The sequence below is a fragment of the Seriola lalandi genome, unplaced genomic scaffold, assembly GCF_002814215.2.
Source record: "Seriola lalandi dorsalis isolate HSWRI2012SDOR001 ecotype SW California unplaced genomic scaffold, Sedor1 jcf7180002054673, whole genome shotgun sequence".
NCBI classification, from domain to species: domain Eukaryota; kingdom Metazoa; phylum Chordata; class Actinopteri; order Carangiformes; family Carangidae; genus Seriola; species Seriola lalandi.
The window spans coordinates 730,265-751,306 of NW_019525226.1; the positions used below are offsets into that span (position 1 = coordinate 730,265).

The window sequence follows — 21,042 nt, forward strand, 5'->3', positions numbered from 1 at the left end:
ATTGTTTCATCTAATAAATATCAGGTTTATATTACAACGCACTGCTCTCTATGATTATTTTTCAGCTGTCTTGAACTCGGGGCCCTGCAAACTGGCCCAGTGTCAGCCGCCTGGTTGAGGCCATTTGCAGCCAGCTCTGCCGTCTTCACCCAGTGGCCACGTGGTCCAGAGGAACCATGACAATTTGGTGGTCCCTCATCCTCAAGGACAACGATGCCATTAGAGACCAACATCCAGCTCTTTGAATTGAATCAGAGGACTCAGTGGTAAGAGTTTGTCATAAAGCTGTGTTGTTTTGTTGTAATCTATACTGTGCTTTATATTTCAATGAAAGCTGAAAATCCTAAAACAGCCTGTGTATTCCAGGTGCCTCCCAGACTCTCGCTCCAGCCCTCTCTCTTCATGTCAGATTTATTTAATAGTTAACAAGCAGGTTTTTTCAATGAAAACACAATAGCATTTCTCTTGCCTCAACTTGAAATGCACACACCAGCAAAGATCTTGTTGTCCCCAAGCACATTCTCACAGCCAGAGCCTTTATGTACGACTCTGCAGGCACAGATTTTGCTGCTGATCCAGATGGAAAACTTCCAAAATCTAGCCTTGGTCTGATTAGGACTGCATGTATCATATGTTTCATAGACACAACATAAAATCACACAGGGCACAGGGTTTTACACACTTTACACAGATACTGTTTTCATGTTAAACCTCAAGTCAAAATATACTTCCAAACCCTAAAATAAAACCTTTCATCTCTCTAAGTTATTTGCATATAATTTAAGATTATTACCTTCCTTGAGTCTCTTTCTTGTGTAGAACATAACTTTTACTTTCCCCACAAAAAAATTCAATCCAGAATTCTTCTCCCACATTTTAAATTGAATTGTATCCCATGCCCCACATTTATTTAACAATTCTGACCCCATTTTAATTCTGACCCCAGTTCCTATTTGATCCTCCAGATGCAGCCACGCAGCCACTGTAACTCTTATCCAAGAAGTTAGTCTGTTAGTGTTAGTCTGTCATTAACCATCCTTAGCATGAAAGAACAGAGGTATGATGTCAAGGAAAGAGGTCTATAATTTTCCATTTTTCCCTGGTTTCCTTGTTGCTTTTTCCAGCTCACTGGGATTCTTATTTCTTCCCATACTTTCCCTGGTGCAGTCCTCTCTGTTTTAGCCAGGGGCATCTCTATTTATCTATGGACTAGGCTGGAATGGACTCAGACTCTATCTAGTCTTATTTTATTGGGGCCCCCTACTCCTATTTCTTTCTTTTTTTCTTTTTCTCCTTATGCAACGAGAGTCTATGGCAGCCCCTAGAACTGTATGTTAAAAAGTTTTGAAATTTGCCACACTGATTGGGGACACTCCCACAATGGATTTTCAAGTTTCATGTCTGTGCAGGTCAGGTCAAAGTTGGATGTGCGTTCAAACATGTAACTTTTGCAACTGAATTTCTTGAATTAAGCCGAGGTCAATGCACCCTATGACCCTTTACACTTACCGCCATTTGGATTTTCTGGCATTTTGGATTTTTTTGTAAAAGTTTTTTTTGGTCACACTTCACTAAAATTGGCACAGATGATCTTCAGACCAAGCCTCACAAAAGTTATCACATGGGCTTTTGATTTCCGAAAGCATTCATTTGTCACGGCCAATCACAAATTGTGGTCATATCTCGGCAACACTTTTCTGTATGAAAACGAAACTGTGTACAGAGACTCACTCATCAGGACGTAGCTTAAGAAATCCAGTGCCCTTCGACCTCTAGGGGCGCTGTAACAACAAAATTAGCATTTTGCCATATAACTGTTGATGTGTTTGCCTTAAAATCTAAATTTCCGTGTCAGGTAGTACTACAGAAGAACCCAAGGTCAAGACATGGCAACTTGTCATGTCAACCTAAATGATGAGGTCGCCACTTTGGATTTTATGTAGAACTGTTTTTTTGCTATTCCTCAGACAAACTTAAGCTGCTTGGCCCCACATCACTGCTTGCAGCTATATTTATTAAAAGTTTATATGTCCATATTATAATCAGTCTGACCTAGGTAATGTATCTATGACATTTTTCCTGATATTTCTCCTCATTAACATCTATTCTTATTTTATCTCATTTCAGCACACTGAAATCTTTCATTAATCGTTATTATCATTAACTCCCCCATAATGTGGTATGCATGATAAAATCCCTGTAGCATGCAACACAGATCTTTGTATGCAAGCTTAATTCTAGTCTTCTACATGGGTTGTAGTAATTCATGACCATTTGCTACTTTCCTACACTTTCCTTTCCTTTGCTTTACAGAAATGACACACTCGGTCCCAACACCATTTGTGGCATCTCTCCTAACTGCAACATACACAAAATCCAGGTTAGGCTTTAACCAGGACTCTTGAATACACACAATGTCTGGTTTTTGTCTTCCACTTATTATTAATTGTTTAGTCCTGGCCATGAGCAATTGGGCGTCTCCACTGAAGAATTAAAATGATCAGTAGCTTGCTCAATCTTGACTTGACTGCACGCTGAACTCGTCCAGTGTTTCTTGTCACTTCTTCTTCTTACTATTTTGGGTAGATTGACTTTTTCAACACTTTTCACACATTTTCTTTCCTGTACGTCTCTAACACAGAAAGTGTGCCATTTACTAACTAGAAATTTGATTTGTCAGCAAGGGCAACAACAAATAGTTTCCAAACATATAGCAAGCTTAAACCCACATTAGCGTGTGTGGAAAGTTGCAGAAAGATGCAATACTTTCTCCTCTACTGTGACACATCTCATTACTGTAAAATAATCATATTCTCACAGTTTAGCCAATACCAAAATTAAGATTACACAATTTAAAATATCTGACTCTCATCTTAGTGTCATGTCTGCTGCAATTTCCCATTGAAAATAATTTGTGTAGCCAAACATACCCTACCCATTTGGTTATAACTAATTTGAATATGGAAATTTTACTGCAGAGACTTTTATGAGCTTGATAACATACATGCTTCATACAGTATGTCTGCATTTATTATTAAGTTACTTATCACGTTACATTGTCATTTCATATAATTCAGTTGTAAGAGAAGAATGACTGAAGAGTCAGGTCTACACTGCTTCACAACTCAACAGTTCAACAGTTACCTTGTTTGACAAAAGTCAAATCAGGCATTATGTTTAGGCTACTATAATGTCATCCCTGATAGTTTCGCAATACAGGCAGGAAGGATCCTCACGCAAACACAGACAGTTAAAATGAAATAACTGCAAAGAAATGATGACTGATGAATGAATGAATGATGACTTACAGGAAAACAAAGAGGTATACAGAGAATAAATAAAAGAACAAGCAGGCGACAACGATCTTTTTCCACACTAAAGCCTCTATCTCAATGAATCACGCTGAATAGAACCTGTTTGTGCACTGTTACTCAACAGTTAGGCTACCCAACAGGTGAGAGCAAAAATCAACCGAATATTTTGATTAAATACATTTCAATCTTGGGAGTATTAAAAAAAAAACATACATTAAGAGCTATTTATAATTAAGCTTATTGGACCAAAGTAAAATTTGATAAGAAAGTATATTAGTGGGTAAATTTAGCTTCCATCTGGATATCATTATTATGAGGTTTCTTAAACGTGACCTCGACAAGCGGAACTTTTTTCTGTCTTTATGTTTGTTACAGAGACGCTGTCAACGTGGCCGGTCCACAGGTTCAATTCCCCGCCGGCTGTAGGTCCTACATCTACCTGAGCTGGACTCGTTGGATCCTCCCTCTGTCTGCTTGAGCTACACCGCCCCTAATCCAGCACCCATTCACGTAGGTTTATTTTTCTTTCAGGTCACGGACGACTCAGTAAGTGAAAAGGATGCGAGAGAATGAGAGTTGATGCAGACAGAGCAAAGCGGTTCTCCCAAGAAGCGTGTGTCGGCGTGAGGACGCGTGAACTGCGAACGAAGGATTTAGGGACATTTATGGTGAGTCATTTTTGGTTGGAGATTGTTTTCAATAATGATAAGCCCCTTGGTCGTGCACCTCAGCTTCGAGGACACTGCTAAGTTATTAAGTACACAATGGGTTTTGTTCCTTAGATGCAAAGGATTAAACGATTAGTGAAGAAATAATACTTGTGGACGTGGACATCACATTTTCAGTTTGGACATTATGGCTTGAAAGCTGACAGGTTGGAGTGACATGGTCTTGTGTCAGTTTAATCACATGGAAATCACTAATGTTTTCAATTAGCCTACACATCTCTTCACATCATAATTTATTGTATTGACATGGTAAACTAAAAAGGAAAAAGCAAGAAAGTAAGAAAAAAATAGGAGGAGAAGAAGAGAAAAGTTGCAGCTGAAGCATTCATCCAATCCTGTAAGTGAAACAGGAATGTATCATTTAATATTAAAACTGTATAGTACTTTTCCTGATCAAGACAGCACAGCTAAAAGAAAGTATATATATATATATATATATATATATATATATATATATATATATATATATATACACAAGACATTTGGGTATGAAGAGATGAAGCTTGCTGAGATGGTTTTAGATATTATGTGTATTGGCCTAATTCCAAATTTCTATTAAAGTGTAGAAACAAGGATTTTCACATGGTTGTTTGTAAAAGTTGTTTGTTAGCTTTTGTTTCTTGGAAACAGATTAATAATCAAAAGGGATTTTTTGGGAAGTTGAAAACAAAGCTTGATGGCAAAATAGTTTCTGTTATAAAGGGAGGTACCAGTGAGGCAACATCATTTTTTATCCAAGAGGAAGCTCTGCTTGAACTTATTCAGTGAGAGTGAGAAATGATAGTAATCTCTTTTCACTCCTTTCCCCATTAGTTTATCACTTCATAGACATCAATCATTTCAGAATATGTGATTGGATATTTGATCTTTCATCAGTTCTTATTACAGTGGTGCACCCACTACATTTTTGTGCCTCATTAGAGTTTGCAACACCAACCAGATGAAAGTGGTATATAAATGAGCAAGGTGTGTCTGTGTGTATCTTTTAATCCTCTTTATAATGTAGGTGCTTGTGCATGTATTTTATGTAGAATTACCCAGTGTGTGAAATTATATCCTTATACTTTGAGTATAGTATGCTAAAGTTTGAGGTGGAAATTGAAAGCAGCAATTAAAGTATCATTAAATAAACAGTGATGTCTTCCTGCCAGTTACATTAGACATAAAAAGGGTTTTGTTGTAAGGCTCTCAACCATAAAGAAGTATTTAATTGTTCTTTGATTGTAATTGGGACATTCCTACTTCACAGTCTTTTGTCATCTTGTACCCTTAGATAGTTTGGTTGCTCATATTATGGTTATTACTCAACCTCCAGCTTCCTGGTCGATGCTCAGTTTACACACTGAAACAAGGTGTCTTATTTTTCATGCCTGTGATATTTAGACTTGTTAATCTGTCCAAACACACCCCTATTAGAGAATTTCCTGATTCTTTTTATGAAACACATTACTTAATGTTTGGATTTTATTTTATGATTTAGAGTGATAGTTTAATCTTAACCTTGCTTGATCAATTGAAAACTTATGACCTTTAACTTTAATTACCCTGAAGGCTTCTAGTATAGAGAGAAACTGAACAAATCAGATGACAAAAAGCTGGCAAATGCCCAGGTCAAATCAGGTAAAACAAGAAACTGCTGCTTATGTTTAACGTATTTACAAGAAACCCTTATTGCTCAATGTGTCATGTTGATAGGTGGCAAACGTGTGAATTTCCCCGTGTTGTTTCTGTTTCATGGGACTGAAACCTGGCACAAATAAAAAATGTCCCAACCTGTTCACTAAAATCCTGCTGTGACCCTTTCCCAGACTACTGCAATGAAAATGACATGGAAATTTCTAGCAAATCTAAATCCCTATAAGCTCTGGTCATTATCCGTGTCCATAGAGTGTCGCTCACTCTGTTAGTGTTTAAACTGTTTGTTCTTCACTTACGCTCAGTTTATTTCCTCCACCCCCTCTCTGTGCGTGGATGTGCCTGTCACTGAGGCTGTTTGTGATGCAAAGGCTTGAACAGCGTGACTTCACTCTCACGCCAGTCTGTGCACTACTCTCAATACCCCATGGTGTCGGCCATTGTAAGTGCTTCCAGTGGCTGTACCCCCTTTGCACACAGACTCTACTGAGTAGGCTTTTGAGCAGGGATTGCCTTAATACCCAAAGGAACTCTCGCCCCCCCCCCATTTGCTTTCTGTCACAGTCGTCTTTCTTTCCCTTCGTGCTCTCATAGGTTAAGGGAGGTGAATGAAATCGGGCCTCTCTTCGGTATCCAGAGAAAGCTGGGCTCCCTCCATCGTTCTTCAGGCTGCGTGTATCAGGTGTCCAGATTGCACAGAACAGGATCTGCACTTTCTACACTGTGAATGAGAGGAAGTGATGTCTCAAGAAAATAACTGTTGCAGAGTTTGCAGCAGGGGCTTGTATAGCTGCCGCTGGAGGGGCGCCAGTGAAAGTAAGAGAAAAGTGAGTATTTTTATCCATAGCTTTTTGTATATTTAAGTGAATGTAATGTAGATATATTTTTAAATGACCGTTAAGGAGTTCAGATACGTCTTAGATGTTCTAATTTACCTCAGCTGTGCTCTGCATTGAACTGTGATGTGTGTGTGTGTGTGGTGTTTATTAAATAGTCTGTTCAACATTCCTTCATCAATTTCAGTTTTCAGGTTCCCATGTACTTGCACTGATCACTGAACCTTTACAAATGACTGAAAGCAGGGATTAACATTCCACCGGACTGAATTTAGAAATATAGAATATTGCCAACGAGCAGTTCTGCCACACGGATCGTGTGCTTTAAATGTATTTTAAATTAAAGTGGATAACTTTGTGTAGAGAAGTCTATTCACATTCTTTTAGGAAATAAAACCCCAGTAAATGAACTGATGATTAAAATGCCGAATATGCATTTGTGTGCCAAGAAAAATAAGTCAACTCACAGGCCCTAACAGGCTTGTTATGGAGTGGAACAGGATTATAAAGCGGGGGGAGGATGGTGGCAGTCTATAATTTTGCACAAAAATGAGAAACTGCAAGCGAGGTGTGCTGTTTGAGTTCAACTGTCAGGGTACCATGCAAGGTGCAAAATCAACTGTGAAAAAATGTTGGAATCGTTCCATTTGTCTTCACAGATCAAATTCTCTTTGGAATTCACACACACACACACACACACACACACACACACACACACACAGATTTTCACTTAAACACACAAAACATACAAAAGATCATTATAATTGCGCTCATAACCTGGATTGTGAAGACGTCCAAATGAATAATAGTCCACCTGTTCTTTTTCTTTTAGCAAACATGCTGCTGGTTCTCAGTCGTCACTCTGGTCTCCCTGCTTTCTCTCTGCTGGCTGTACATTTGTCTGGTTACTTTTAACGACCGAGAGGATGTGAACTGGTCAGTGTCCACAAACATTCACACACACATGCACGCACACGTCCCACATTGAATCTGGCACAAAAGCCCAGAATCCTCTCTTTTCTTTCCATTTCTTTTCTTTCTTTATTGGTGACCTCTACTCTGCTAACCTTGTGCTGCCCTCTTTTGTTCTATTATCAGGCAGGGATTCACAAAACTGAAACGATGGGTGAACTGGTTCATGGTGGTGATCATCATCTCTGCAGTGTTAACCAGCTACTGCATCCTGCTATTGGTGAGAATACAGTGTTGATACTGTGGTGTTGAATTTGAGTGGTAAGGATGGAGTGACTGCAGGATGTTAAACCTCATCGTCATGGGAGTGGTTAATTACTGGCAGGGGAATGGGTAATGTAGCTAAATGAAAAACATAAAATAGCCATTATTTAGCTTAGCTTTGTACTGTGGAAACATCATTCTTAAGCCACCGAATAAGAGGTCATTGCTGCAATTCCATGTTCTATAATTGACGCCATTCATTTCAGCTTTTTGCACTGCTCCAAGTTGCCTTAGGAGAACAACTCGACTTACACTGGCTGCACAAGGTATCGTAAACATTCATCTGACCAGCTTTTTTCCAAATATACATAACTTATTTAAGTTATTCAAATTGCTGATTGTCATATTGCTTTTTCTCTGCACAGATCTTCCTGTTTTTCGGTGTGACGTTCATTGCTTTCGGGGTCACAGGAATTAGCCTCCAGTGGCCACAAGAATGGCCAACTGTTCCTCTTTCACTCCAGGTACAGTCAGGACCTCTTGTCGAGGACTGAGATCTGAGTGTGGGGATGGTAATGACGGTGTAAATGTATTTTTAAATGGCTCTAAGCTCACCTGCGTCCATCATGTGTTTTTGATGTGCCCTGTGTCGGCCTCTTGGCAGGCCACAGCTCCTTTCCTGCAGTTTGGCGTCGTTGGAGCCTTGACGCTGCTGAGTCCGTTTGTCTTCCAGGGCTTCCACACCGCCAAAAATGGTATGTGTCAGACATCATTTCAGAGTACACATAGCCATGACTCACAAGCCATTACATTATAAACCTTTTACCAGACATAAACATGATCACTGCTTTCCAATAACATTGTACTCGTTAATTGTGACAATGAAGTTCATTTGGCTTTGACCAGCAAACGGCTAGAAACCAAGATAGCACTGTAGGTGAAAGGATAGAGTGAATAAAGATATAATAAATTAAGAAAGATTGAAATGTTAATAAGATAAGAAAGTAAGACTTCACAGTTGGTATCACTTTTAATTCTGTGTTTTGTGTTATGCAGAATGTATTACGGTAATATGTTGTTGATTAGTAACATAACAGTATGAAGATGGACTGCCGCTGGTTCTCAGTAATTGCTGTCATGTATCATGGCCTAAAGGCTTTTTTCTTTACCATTAATAAGGAAGTGATTTATGACTGGGATGTGGAATAAATGCAGCTAAACACATGTACGGAAAAGCAGCATAGTTGTGATATAAGAGCCCCTATGCCCTTATCCAATGATCTTAATAACACATAACTTTTTATTTTCATGAAACTCAGCAAGTGAATCCCAAAGAGTAGTTTAAAGAATGACTATGAACACAAATATTCACTTGTGACTGCCTGTAAGGGAAAGGCGTACAAACAGGACACAAGTATTTAAAAGGCGGGATATTTATGTGACCACCACTGTATAAATAATACTCATTATTTCCCCACGCTACCGCACAGGTCCTTTGTTCAAACTCACAACATGCAAACAACTACAGGGGATTGTTTCATCATTTGACTTTTGTTCTCCACAGTGTCTAAGGTCCTTATCGCTGTGGCCTTTGTAGCGGTGTCAGCAGCCATCTTCCTGTGTCCCCTGTTCATCCAGTCCCCTTGTCTGATAGAGTTGAATGAATTACCGGAAAAACCAAAGCTCTTTGGCCACAGAGGCGCACCGATGGTGAGCATCCTGTTTTACGTGACAACACCCTTAAGATACACATGGTCCATCTTTCCCAGTGTTGGTAGATGTTAGTACACCTTCGGAAAGAGCCGTCATGGTGGCGTTATAGCACTTAGGCTTGCAGTTTATTTTGTCGAAGGAGGGTGGATTAATGATCATTTGAAGGGATAATTGGACATTTTGAGAATTATGTTGAACACTTTTGTGTTTAAAGAAAATTGTCATGAAATTGTCTGATCTATAACCCACTATGGAAACACTATTTGTCATTGTTACAATTATGTTTTTGACATATTAATTCAAGCTTTAGAGGATTTTTCTATTGTAGATTCACACTAGCTGCTTTCCCCTGCTTTCAGTCTTTATGCTAAGATAAGCGTCTCCTGGCGGTAGATTATATTTTATGGAGATTTATCAATCTCATAAAATTCTTGGCAAGAAAGCCAGTAATTGTGTCTCTCTAAATGTCAAACTATCTCTGTAATTTGTAAACCACCCAGAGAGAAAAACCGACTGCTACAATCCATGCAAATAGCATTATCTCCTGTCATTCAGAGCAAGTCATACAATATATAGTATTATGTTCTGTTCACTGATGTGCAATGTTGACATTTTCATGTTTACACATCACAGCGAATGCTCTACCCCTGGCTCAGGTGTGAACAAATGTCCAGTCATGTGAGGGCCCCATATGTCGTGCTGCTCTGTCCTTGTTAGTTTGCTTTGCTCCTGGGTCACCAATAAGCTCAATTTAACACATTGTATGGGGGTGGGTGTGTGTGTGTGTGTGTGTGTGTGTGTGTGTGTGTGTGCGTGTATGTTCACACAGCTTTAGGGTAGTTTGAGAGTTCAAGCACATGAGTGTGTCTCACCCATCTGTCCTCACTGTGTTCAGCTGGCTCCAGAGAACACCATGATGTCATTCAACAGGAGCATCGCGTGCGGCGTGAAAGCCTTTGAGACGGATGTACAGCTCAGGTACGGTGAAAATGGCTTCATCTTTAAAATGCTTTTTAGCAGCTGAGGATAACAGCATTTTGAAGTAGTACACATGATTTCTACAGCCCCATAGCACCATCTGACCATTTGCTAAGCCCCACCAGCATTACTTACTCTGGCTAAACTTCTCAAGCTTTCCTTTCTTGCACAACACATATGCAAAGGTAACGATGGCAGAGAAACCATGTGTCTTCGATTTCAGACGTAGGTAGACAAAAGCAGGCTTCTCTAATTCTAAATAGCGACTGCAGCTTTTTCTGTAAGAAATTAAATAAACCACAGAGGTCAATAAATAAAGTCATAAATGATTGAATATAATTTTAAATTTGGATTGTTTTGTCTTCACAGATGCTAATTTTCACTGTTTCTCCAATCTAGTAAAGACAGAGTTCCCTTCTTGATGCACGACAATGTGTCTGAGTTTTTGTCGAGAACGACAAATGTTAAAGAGAAGTTTCCCGACAAACGCTTCACCTACAGCGCCAACCTCACCTGGGAGGAGTTACAGAGTCTGAATGCAGGTGAATGGTTCCTAAAGGTGAGGGCTGTGCTTTGATCCACGATAGTCTACACACTTGCTCATAAAGATTTATGTAGTGTCATTAAACATGCTGCAGTTACAGAAAGTATTTTTGGACTTTGCAGACAGATCCTTTCCGTTCAGTGTCCCAGCTCACAGAGGAGGAGAAGGAAACGGCTAGAAATCAGACTATACCCTCCTTACTTCAGCTCCTCAACCTCGCCAAGCAGCACAACATCTCAGTCATATTTGACCTATATAGTCCCGACCAGGAAAGTGACACAAACGACACAGTCAGCACCATCTTGCGTTCTGGCATTGACCCAAGCCTGGTGAGTCTAATGTTAATGGATGGAGTTGGATTGAGAAATTTTATGATATAGCACATTTTGTTAAAGTTTTGTATTTTCCTTTTTACAGATCCTCTGGCTTCCTCCAGCAGAAAGAGAAAGTGTAAACTTGACTGCTCCAGGTTTCATCCAGGTCTATAACAACGAGGAAGAAATGATTAAGAAAGGAGGAGACCACCTGAATGTGAAATACAACAAGATGAGTACAGAAAAAATCAGGTAAAAACATTAATATGAAAGAAATACACCCATATTATCTATGTGGTGGTGCTAGGGGGCATGCACAGTACTGTGTGTATAGCATGCTGAGACACAGTGCTGGCACTGAACATAGATACACAGGATCGGCTTCCAGGGAATGTGATTCAAATAATGTCCCAACCCCTGAGTGTTATTAAATGGATGAACAAACTAACCATGAAAAAAACGTACTGGCAGTGTAGCAACATGTTTTGAATAAGTGCTAAATGAACTAATTGTACATGGACTGCTGTCTTTGCTTTATGATACCGTCTTTCTACATGTTTGTCATTAGGAAGCACAAGTGCAGTATGAATACGATCAGGGATCATGATGCTGTGCATGTGTATGTGTCTGTTCTTATCACTGTCTATTTATGTGTGCATGCAGACAAACTCTTTATTTTTTGTATGATTCATGTTATTGATTTTAGTACTTAAACAAATGCAAAAATTATCTAATAATAGATTAAAAATAAGAAAAGCCATAGCATACAACATGCATTTACATGCACATATGCATACACACTTACAGTACATGCACCCACTTACATACATATACACACATAGCTACAAACATACATACACGGACAGGTAGATACATACCTGCACATATATTTACTGTCTTGCTCTTCCACAGATTTCAGTTTTCCAATTTTTTTATATTACTTCTCTCCTCATTTACTTGCAGTATAACCTATACAAAGTTCTACATTCTCTTTCATTGTGTCTGTATCTGGCAGAAACCTACGCAGTAAGAATGTTACAGTTAACCTGTGGGTGGTTAATGAGCGTTGGCTGTTTTCTCTGCTGTGGTGTGCAGGGGCCAGCTCTGTTACCACCAACTCCTGCCACCTGCTAAAAGACATGGACAGCCCTGACTGGATCATGGTGAGAAATACATACAGCTGCACACACTGTCTCATGTTTTACTTCTACTGTCTGTTCACTTCATTATCACAAAAACACTCCATACCAGTCAATCAAGCATTTGTTTTGGAGCCAACAAGTTTGTGCAAGTGTTTTCCAGAGTATGTGACACGCCTTGAACATGTCATGCCTATGGGCATGTTACTGTGTTTCAGGGACAAAATAAATACATATTAATATGGATTGCAGTGGACGCTTTATCTTTTCTTATAATGGCCACGCTCTACATCTTTCAAAGGTAAGTTGAGCAAATGTTTGCTGTACATGTTTGTGTCTGCATAAAAATGTCCATGAAAGTGAATAGACTGACTCATCAACCTCACTGTTTCTTCCTCACACAGTTTGTGTCACAAAGGAGGTATAGTAAGTTTAGATTTTAAAATGTTAAGATTAGGGCTGCAACTAAACTACTTCTTTACTCATTATTCTGCAGCTTATTTTCACAATGAATCGATTAATCATTAAGTCTTTAAAATGTTTATCAATATTTCCAAAAGCCTGAGGTGACAATTTCAGATTTGCAATCCAAAGCCCAAACATTATCCATTCACTATCATGTAAAATAAGATTTTAAAAAAAGCAACCTGGAAAAAGAGAATGTCCTTTTTTTTTTTTTTTGCTTGAAAAAGGACTTAATTGATTCTGAAAATAGCTGCAGATTAATTTTCTGTTGATCGACTAACCCCAGAATAATTGCTTCAGTTCTACTGACTGTATTGACAATAATGACACTAAAAAAGATTAGCTACCGGTATTACATGATTCAAGTTTGGGTGATGCACACAGCACTCCAGGTAACAGCTGATATTTTGATTAAAGTGGGTTCCTATCTATCTTCTTCTAATCTGAATATAGGTTGCTAATAATACTTTTCAAAATGGTGATATTAATCCAAGCTTATTTGGGGTTTAATGAATAACTGTATAACATAACTACAATGACAAAAGTATTGCTGGCAATAGAAATACAAGCCTGTACACTTTATTGATAAAAAATAACTTTTTAGAGACTGTTATAATGCGAATGAACATCAAGTAACTTTTTGGTACCACTTTCCAATAAATCACTGTTTACAAGAGGTTTATGAATTGTAATTAATGTATTCAATTATTACTTAATTTATAAATAAATTCATAAATTATTTACTAAATTGATCAGTAAGGCCATCAATAAAAACACATTTGGGGTTGCCACGTTGTAAAAAATGTTTGACCACTTACTTGGATTTAATTTTTTTAAATCTTTTTAACATTTAAATCTTCAGACTTAATGGATTAAAAATCCTTTATTAATAACTTATCTGCATGGTTCTGTAGGTCAAAAACATAAAACATTTATTGATGGATTAGCAACATTAAATGATCATCATTACAAAATAAAAAGGATAAGTACCAGCTAAAGATTTTTTCACAACCTGACAACCCAGTCTATAATCATTAGGAAATAATTTATTTACTATAACAAAATACTTGATTACAGCTTATAAAACGATCATAAATGGTGCCTCATTAGAAAGCGGTACCATCTCTTTTACTGAAGTGGGTCCCTTCATTTGTTTTCTTAACTTTTTTTGACTCCAAACAGGAACAGAGAGGAAAAGAAACAATACTTCAGCCTGGAACGAGAAAGAACTGTCTCCCTTCTTACCCACTGGGTAGGTTGACTGAGTCCAGCTGCAGATGTTTCAGCCCCAAAACGACATACATCCTTGTTGGCACTACAAGAATGCTTTGGACTTGAACCAGGAAGAAAGCAAGTCAATGTGAATTTCCATGGACTGTATTACAAAGCCATGAAAGTTGTTTTTTTAACAGAAATTTGAAGATGTGAATCAAATTTTGGCACTATACCACTAAATGGCTGTTTTAGTGTTTTGTTTCCTTTTAAGTCTGCTAACTGGGTTTATCGTTCACAGGGTTTTGGTCTTTGTTCTGTTGCTACTGAAAATATGAAGCTTTTCTCTGATTGTATCATTGCAATCTGCAATGTAGATCTTTGTTGTCACTGTTTTTTTTCTTCTGTTGTTGCTGTTTTGATTTGTTTCAGAGCTCTTTTATGATGTCACTGCTGCAGGAAAGATGTGCCTTGTGTATTCAACCCTCTACTGTATGAACTACTGGTACATTTTGTTTGTTTGTTTTGTTTGGGAAGATCGGAGACCCAGGTTAACTCCATATCATTCAGGTCTACGTAAGTTGATTATTGGCAATTATGTTAGGATGTATGTTATGTTATGAAATTTTAACTACTAAAATGCAATATCAACTATGTGGGATTCTCTTCCCTCAATCTTGTAACCCTGGTCTTGAGGAGGGATCCTGTGTTAAATTCTCCTTTTAGGACCTACATTGTTTGAGTGTTTATTGTGCTCCTTTGTTTTAAAGTTGTGTTTTATTAAAGTGCTTCCATTTTTCTATATTTCTACGTAATTATCAGACAGAAAACTAGGACAGAAAGTACTGTAATTAGTCTTATTTTTATTATCAGTGGGTCTGACAATTATTTTCTTTAGTACTCGATTTGATTGTTTAATGCAGTGGTTCTCTAAGTGGGGTCTGCTGACCCCCAGATGTCCTTGAGGGGGCTACTGGGGGTTCTCAACAAAAAGGAGAATAATTTATTTCACTATAGCCTATATTTCCATCCATATAACACAATGATGGAATGTGTGAATTTGGTCATGGGTTTCAAGCACTTTCTGTAATAAAACATCTAAAAGCAGAAATCTTATCAGATGGGGGTCTATGATTTAATTTGTGTTAATTTAGTGCTCCTTAGTGTGAAAAGTGAGAATCACTGGTTCAGTGTATAAAATGTCTGAAAATAATGAAAATGCCCATCATTATTCTGTGAAACGAGAATTTGCTATTATAGAGAACTAGGGAAAGAAGAAAATATTCACATTTGAGAAGCTAGTACCAGTTAATTATTGGCAGTTTTGCTTGAGGGGAAAGAGTGTATTAACAGTTAACTTTCTCTACTAATGAAGAAATTATTTCAGCTAGAGTCAGATGAAATAATGCAGCAGAGATAAAAATCCTCTTTTCTATCACACATCTTTTTTCCTTGTCATACACTACCCACAATGCAACTGATTCGGCGACAGTTGGGGCAGCAGGTGTGTTATGCTAGTAGCGGCTAAATGTAGCCTCGCTTGCCTAAAGCAGAGCTGGGAAGTGGATTACAGAGCTCTGGTAAGACCACTTCTTTTTAACTCCACACGCCAGATTAATTTTTTTTAATTTCAAAACTTTTAGTCTTCAGCCCCAACTGACACTGACTCACCAGAGGTAGTTTATATATCAGACCGCGAACAGCTCCCTCTGGAGCCGCGAAAGACTTTCTACAACTTCCCCCAACATACACACTCAGCAACGTTAGCTATTTCCTCAAGAGCTGTAAACTGACTGGTGTGTAAAACCCTTTAAATTGTGATTTCCTAGCACCAACTCAACGCACCACTAGATGGCACACAATGCATAAAAAAGAAAGAAAAAAAAAGGCGAGTAGAAGCTGATCAGAAGAAAATTTGACCGTGGACGACATACAGCATCGCTAAGCGCCTTATGACAACAGATGATGGCGTCCAACATAATACTGTAAGATAACTGCAGGTGGCATAGTTTAAATGTGTTGACGTTGGTATTACAGTCGCCTGATAAGCCTGCGCCAAGGGCTCGTTGAAGGCGAGGCATGTGTGCGTGTGTGTGAGGGGGAGAGGAGAGGGAGGAGGAGGAGGAGGAGGAGGAACATGTCACGCTTCGGGGTCGTTTTGCCCAAAACTTGTGGAAAGTTGACATGAAGTAAACAATCTCCTCTTGTCACAGCTGAACCTCAGTGTGTGGGTGTGGATCACTGCTGACTGCAGTAACAGTTCAGACAGACGGGGAGTGTCCACCGACTGGATTCAAAACTCCACATCCCACTTGTTTGTGAAGAAGGAGCTACAGTTGTGGTTGTGTAATTATCCGGGGCTAGTGCTGTAATTATTTCTTTCCAAAAAAAAAAAGAAACTCCCCCAAAACGGTAATTTACATGACTTTTCGAGTTGGCCACAGCATGGTTCATAAATATGGTAAGTACCGTTAAATGTAACGTTATGTCTTCAGCTCCCTAACGTGTCAAAGTTTCAGAGTAAACCTCCGCTAAAGTTAAATTTTTAGGTTAATGCCAGCTCATTACTACATTAGATTACTTGCACAGCTTTTCACTGGCCCACTAACCTCAGTTATAATCCCCGAGAACCACGTTTTTTTTTTTGTTTTGTTTTGTTTTTTTTTGTCCTTAGGGGATGAAAAAAGATAAAATGTTGTGAGTGGAAATTGTGCAACTTCCGGGCAGCAGTGTACTGTTTTTGAGTTTTTCTTTTTCTCGACCAAAATGTTCAAGAACAGATAGGAAACTGAAGTAGTAGATTTACCTCCGTGATGTGCATCATCTCTCTGCTGTGTTCCTCACCACCCACCGGGTTCAACAACCAGCTGCACAGTCCTGTTGCAAGAGAAAAATACCTTTAATGTGCTGTACAGGAGAATGTAACAGCAGTGCTGCATTTGGCTACAAGACGAATACAAATCATTACTATTATATGATATGTTGTAGAGAGTCATACATTTATACCTAACTGTGTGTCCATAACACTAAAAATAAAGCTGAAACTTTTTTACCTACTTAACATATACTTTTTTATTTTTATGTGAGCTGCATTTGATTATTTATTGCTATTCTCTCTAAATTTTAGGGATATATGATGTATCAATTAGTGTCTTGGTTCCAGCTCCTTAAATGTGATTTTCTTTTTTATCTTAATATCTTATTGTAATAAATTAAATATATCCTTGGGTTTTAAAACAAGAAAAGATATTTAAAGGGCTCTGGGAACGAACTTTCTTGGTATTTTCTCCTGTTTGCTGACATTTTATAGACTACAGAAATGACTTATGTAGAAAATAATCTGTAGTTTAATCATTAAGAAAAGTAATCAATAGTTGAGGTTCTTACATATCAAAACAGGTGTTTTTATCATATTATCATATTTTGTTGCTGTTTTAGGTGCTTTTTAAGAGCAATAGGATAAATATTATAATATAACAGCATTTTATGAATAATATATGATTACATTCACTCATTTGTCAGACACCTTTTATCAAAAGTGAATTAGTGAGGGACATCACTAAAGCTTCTATTAATATTAATAAGAAAGTCTGTTGCTGTTGTCCTGAGACATGTCTTTATTTTGTGAGGCAGACACAGAGCGGGCAGTGGGGCTGCTCAGACAGTACCAGGCCAATCTGACCAGTCCGGAGGAGCAGGCCTTGAAGACCAGCGTGGGTAAAGTGTCTGCCATCTTGGGAAGCCAGCTGTTCCAAGCCCTTCTTGGTAAGAAAAACACTGTAAAACTGCTTGTTTTGGAGTCTTTCAAAACTCGGCCCTCCAGCTTAAGTTGCATCAAAGTTTTCTCAGGGTGAACTTTCTAAATAACTTTTCCTGCTCACACCCCTTTCATTTTGAGTAAGAGGGATGTTTTGTTTTTTGGTTCTGTTATTGTGTCATTGGCTGCAGGCAGAAACAGGACGTAGACAGAGTCAGGTTGTATTAATTTGTGTGGGAAGTTAACTGAGTCTAAATGTTTCCCAATTAGGTCTTATGAAAGAGGCCTTTCAGTTTGCCTCACAAAGGTTAGCTGTATACCCCCCTCTGTAACATAGTCAGATTGTAATAAAATCCCAATAAAGCCACACACAACACAGTCTATCTATAGACTGAGTTTTTATAAACTCAGACATGTCACACTGTGAAACTACAATTCTTCTCTTGCCTTTGACAAAATGGCCTCTTTTGCACATTATACCTCATGACCTCATGTCGACACAACATTGCTCATATAAACTGAAATAGCTGATTCACCACAACCAGAAAGCAATAGTAATCTACTGAAGCTGCCGCTGACTAAACTGATATTACTAATCCTGCAGTGTGCATAGTTTCTACTGCAACTCATCTGAAGAGTCTCTGTTAGTCATCGTAACCTGCTCCACCTTCATGACAAGTTTGGTGTTTTGGAAAAGAGCTCAGGGAAGGCAGTGTGAACCTTAACCTCAGCTCCTTTTTAAAGCAGATAAAGAACATTACTTCAGTTTAATCAATGGTTGAGTGGTCCTTCTAATTACCACAGCCATGTTATAATGATGCTTGCCCTTGGCTCTGCTGTTGCTACTGCTGACCTACTGCTGCTTCACAGCTGGGGATCTGAGGGGGGAAGGGCTGCTCAGGCAGCAGTTGAAGAAATACAGTATGGTTGGTTTTTAGTAGTGATGTATACTGAAAGGAGTTTTCTTCTTGTCAACTATAGAACATCAGAGTAAGAGGTGGTCGGGACTTATTTTAAGATCATATGTGTCTTAACAGGCCAACAAATCTGCCCCATTTCAAAACATCCTTCAAATGTAGCCGTCTTTTGCCTGATCATGAGGACATGACTAGTGCATCCTTTTGGGCCTTTTGTTGTAATCCACTGCTCTCCAGTTGGTTACTGGTGTGTTCAGACAATTCTCATCAACATGTCAAGTCAATTATCTTTAATCAGGTTTCTGATTACCAATAATTGCCCGTAAACTCTGGTGTTACTGAACCAGTTTACCACTCGTACCACGTACCACTAACCTTTTAATAGCCTCAAAGTGGTTAATTTTGGCACGTGCAGTCCTCCAAAGGCTACACACAAAGGCTGTGTCTATTATAGAAGGCTGGCCTCAGTTTGGCACATACTGTAGCTGCTGTGTTAATGAAAGACACTTCAGCAGGACAGATGGTTGTGATCACAGTCTTAAATCCAAGCCTTCAGGTTGAAGGATCTTCCTGCTCATTGCGCTCCCATGCTGCTATTCCAAATCAAGAACATTTGAAAGCGTTATTGTTTTGTTGCTTAAATTGGTGATTGTTTCCCTCATAGTAAATGGCATCATTGATAAACCACATTTTTATCAACACTACACATACACTATGACACACAGTGCAACACAAATCACTGTTCTGAAATGAGGTTTTCTGTAGACACAGATGTAGTTTTGAGTGTCCAAAGATGTTTTTAGCCATGCTCGCAGAGTTTGTGGCTCTAGGAATGACAAGTTTAGTCAATCCACTACTTCGGTTCAGACTGAAATATCTCAACGACTCGCACAAAATTGTCTGAGTACATTCATGATCCCTAGAGGATGAATGCTACAGACCTTGGTTATCCCCTCACTTTTCCTTTCACAGCATCTGCAGGTTGAAAAACTTTGTTGATCCTCTGACGTTTCACATAGTGTCATCATGAGGCCAAACTTTATTTGTCCAATACTTTGGTTTTTGTCCATATACCTGCAAAACCAATTACATTCCCATCAACCTTAGCTGTGCTTTGTGTTTAGCGCCAAATAGTAATAGTGTGCTAGCATGCTAAACTCAGATGATGAGGACATGATAAACATTACACATGGACCTGTTTAACATTAGCACGCTAGTATTGTCATTGTGAGCGTGCTGATGTTAATATTTAACTCAGTACAACCTCACAGAGCTGCTAGCATGACTGTAGACTCTCAGTCTTTATAAACTGACCTGTTGACTCACTATATTAGTCAGCTTAAAGCTACAGTTTAACAAAGAAGTATCTTTATATAACATCTTTATACCCACCATTTGTACTAGTTTAATCAGTATTTTCACCTTGACCAAGGTTTCATTCTGAGTGTGATTAAATATTAAACTTGCTAAAATGTCCTTGAGCAATGCACTGGTTTCCGTCTAGCTCTGAGGGGACTTACATTTTTGTCTTTCTCTGACAGGGGCAAAGCCATAAAAACACTCAAGCATCATCCATTTCTTACAGTATTGGAACTATTTTGGATTATGTTGAGACAACTTTTTATTAGACTTTTGGAATAAGTTAGTCATGTTCCTCTGCAGAGCACATGAATTGTTTATAAAGGTGTCTGTATATCTGTATAATAGCTCTATGCTGAACACATTTTTGATCTAGTAACTATTACTAAAGTAATATACATTGTTATTTGTTTAAGTGAGGGAGACTCAGAGAGGATTATCTTTCCAAATCGGGATTCCAAACATTCCTCACAAAGAATGTTCAATCAGGGTCGAGTCTGAAGCGGACAGGAAAATAAAGTGCTCTTGGCTGCCATGGCCAAGCCTATTCCTCAACTGCCCTGGCTTTCTGGATCATCTATGCAGTGTGTGAAGGTAGAGGAAAAAGAGGAAGAAAAAAAAGGCCTACGGTTGATGCTTGTCAGGTACGGGGCTGACGAGGCTCCACCCTCCATTCAACATGTGGTTCTCATCAGAAAAAGCAGAGTGGAGGAGAAGCCGGTTCACGGCACTAATAGGAATACAGTGCAGTGTAAACATTACTCATCCTCTTATCCTCTCCTGTTTTGTTTGCCTTGCAAACTTTGTGCCATGTGAACTCGTTCTGTTTTGAACTATTTTGTCACTGTGGTGGTGGGCTGAGAAGTGGAGAGGTTTATGAGCAGGATTAGGGTTAGGGTTATTGGTGACTATGTTTTAAACAATTGGTCATCAGGTGAGAATTTACAAAACCAGA

At 38.6% G+C, this 21,042-nt stretch overlaps 2 protein-coding genes across 8 annotated transcripts in view; both read left to right on the forward strand.

Moving 5' to 3' along the window:
- The first annotated feature begins 3,842 nt into the window (after positions 1–3,842).
- gdpd2 (glycerophosphodiester phosphodiesterase domain containing 2) lies at positions 3,843–15,170 on the forward strand. 4 transcript variants are annotated; one of them, XM_023421635.2, is made up of 16 exons: positions 3,843–3,982; positions 6,272–6,504; positions 7,346–7,449; positions 7,612–7,705; positions 7,956–8,015; positions 8,115–8,213; positions 8,354–8,444; positions 9,254–9,399; positions 10,298–10,380; positions 10,780–10,939; positions 11,047–11,253; positions 11,342–11,490; positions 12,254–12,401; positions 12,596–12,678; positions 12,782–12,803; positions 14,025–15,170. In XM_023421635.2, exons 2-16 carry the CDS (start codon positions 6,418–6,420, stop codon positions 14,178–14,180), a joined length of 1,689 nt encoding a protein of 562 aa, XP_023277403.1. In that variant the 5' UTR covers positions 3,843–3,982; positions 6,272–6,417; the 3' UTR covers positions 14,181–15,170. The 4 variants fall into 4 exon arrangements, 3 of the variants coding, with proteins under 3 accessions (XP_023277403.1, XP_023277404.1, XP_023277405.1); XM_023421636.2 differs by having other exon boundaries at positions 12,782–12,798; XR_015438175.1 differs by lacking the exon at positions 14,025–15,170 and having other exon boundaries at positions 12,334–12,401; positions 12,782–12,804.
- A 1,049-nt stretch (positions 15,171–16,219) lies between these two features.
- The window catches only part of dlg3 (discs, large homolog 3 (Drosophila)), a 78,673-nt gene continuing 73,850 nt past the window's right edge, over positions 16,220–21,042 (forward strand). For 2 of the 4 annotated variants that reach the window (XM_023421644.2, XM_023421646.2), the window contains exons 1-2: positions 16,220–16,515; positions 17,688–17,819. In XM_023421644.2, coding sequence (XP_023277412.1) covers positions 16,476–16,515; positions 17,688–17,819 — 172 coding nt within the window. In that variant the 5' untranslated portion in view covers positions 16,220–16,475. The remainder of the gene's footprint in view (positions 16,516–17,687; positions 17,820–21,042) is intronic. The other 2 variants (XM_023421649.2, XM_023421654.2) reach the window with 1 other exon arrangement.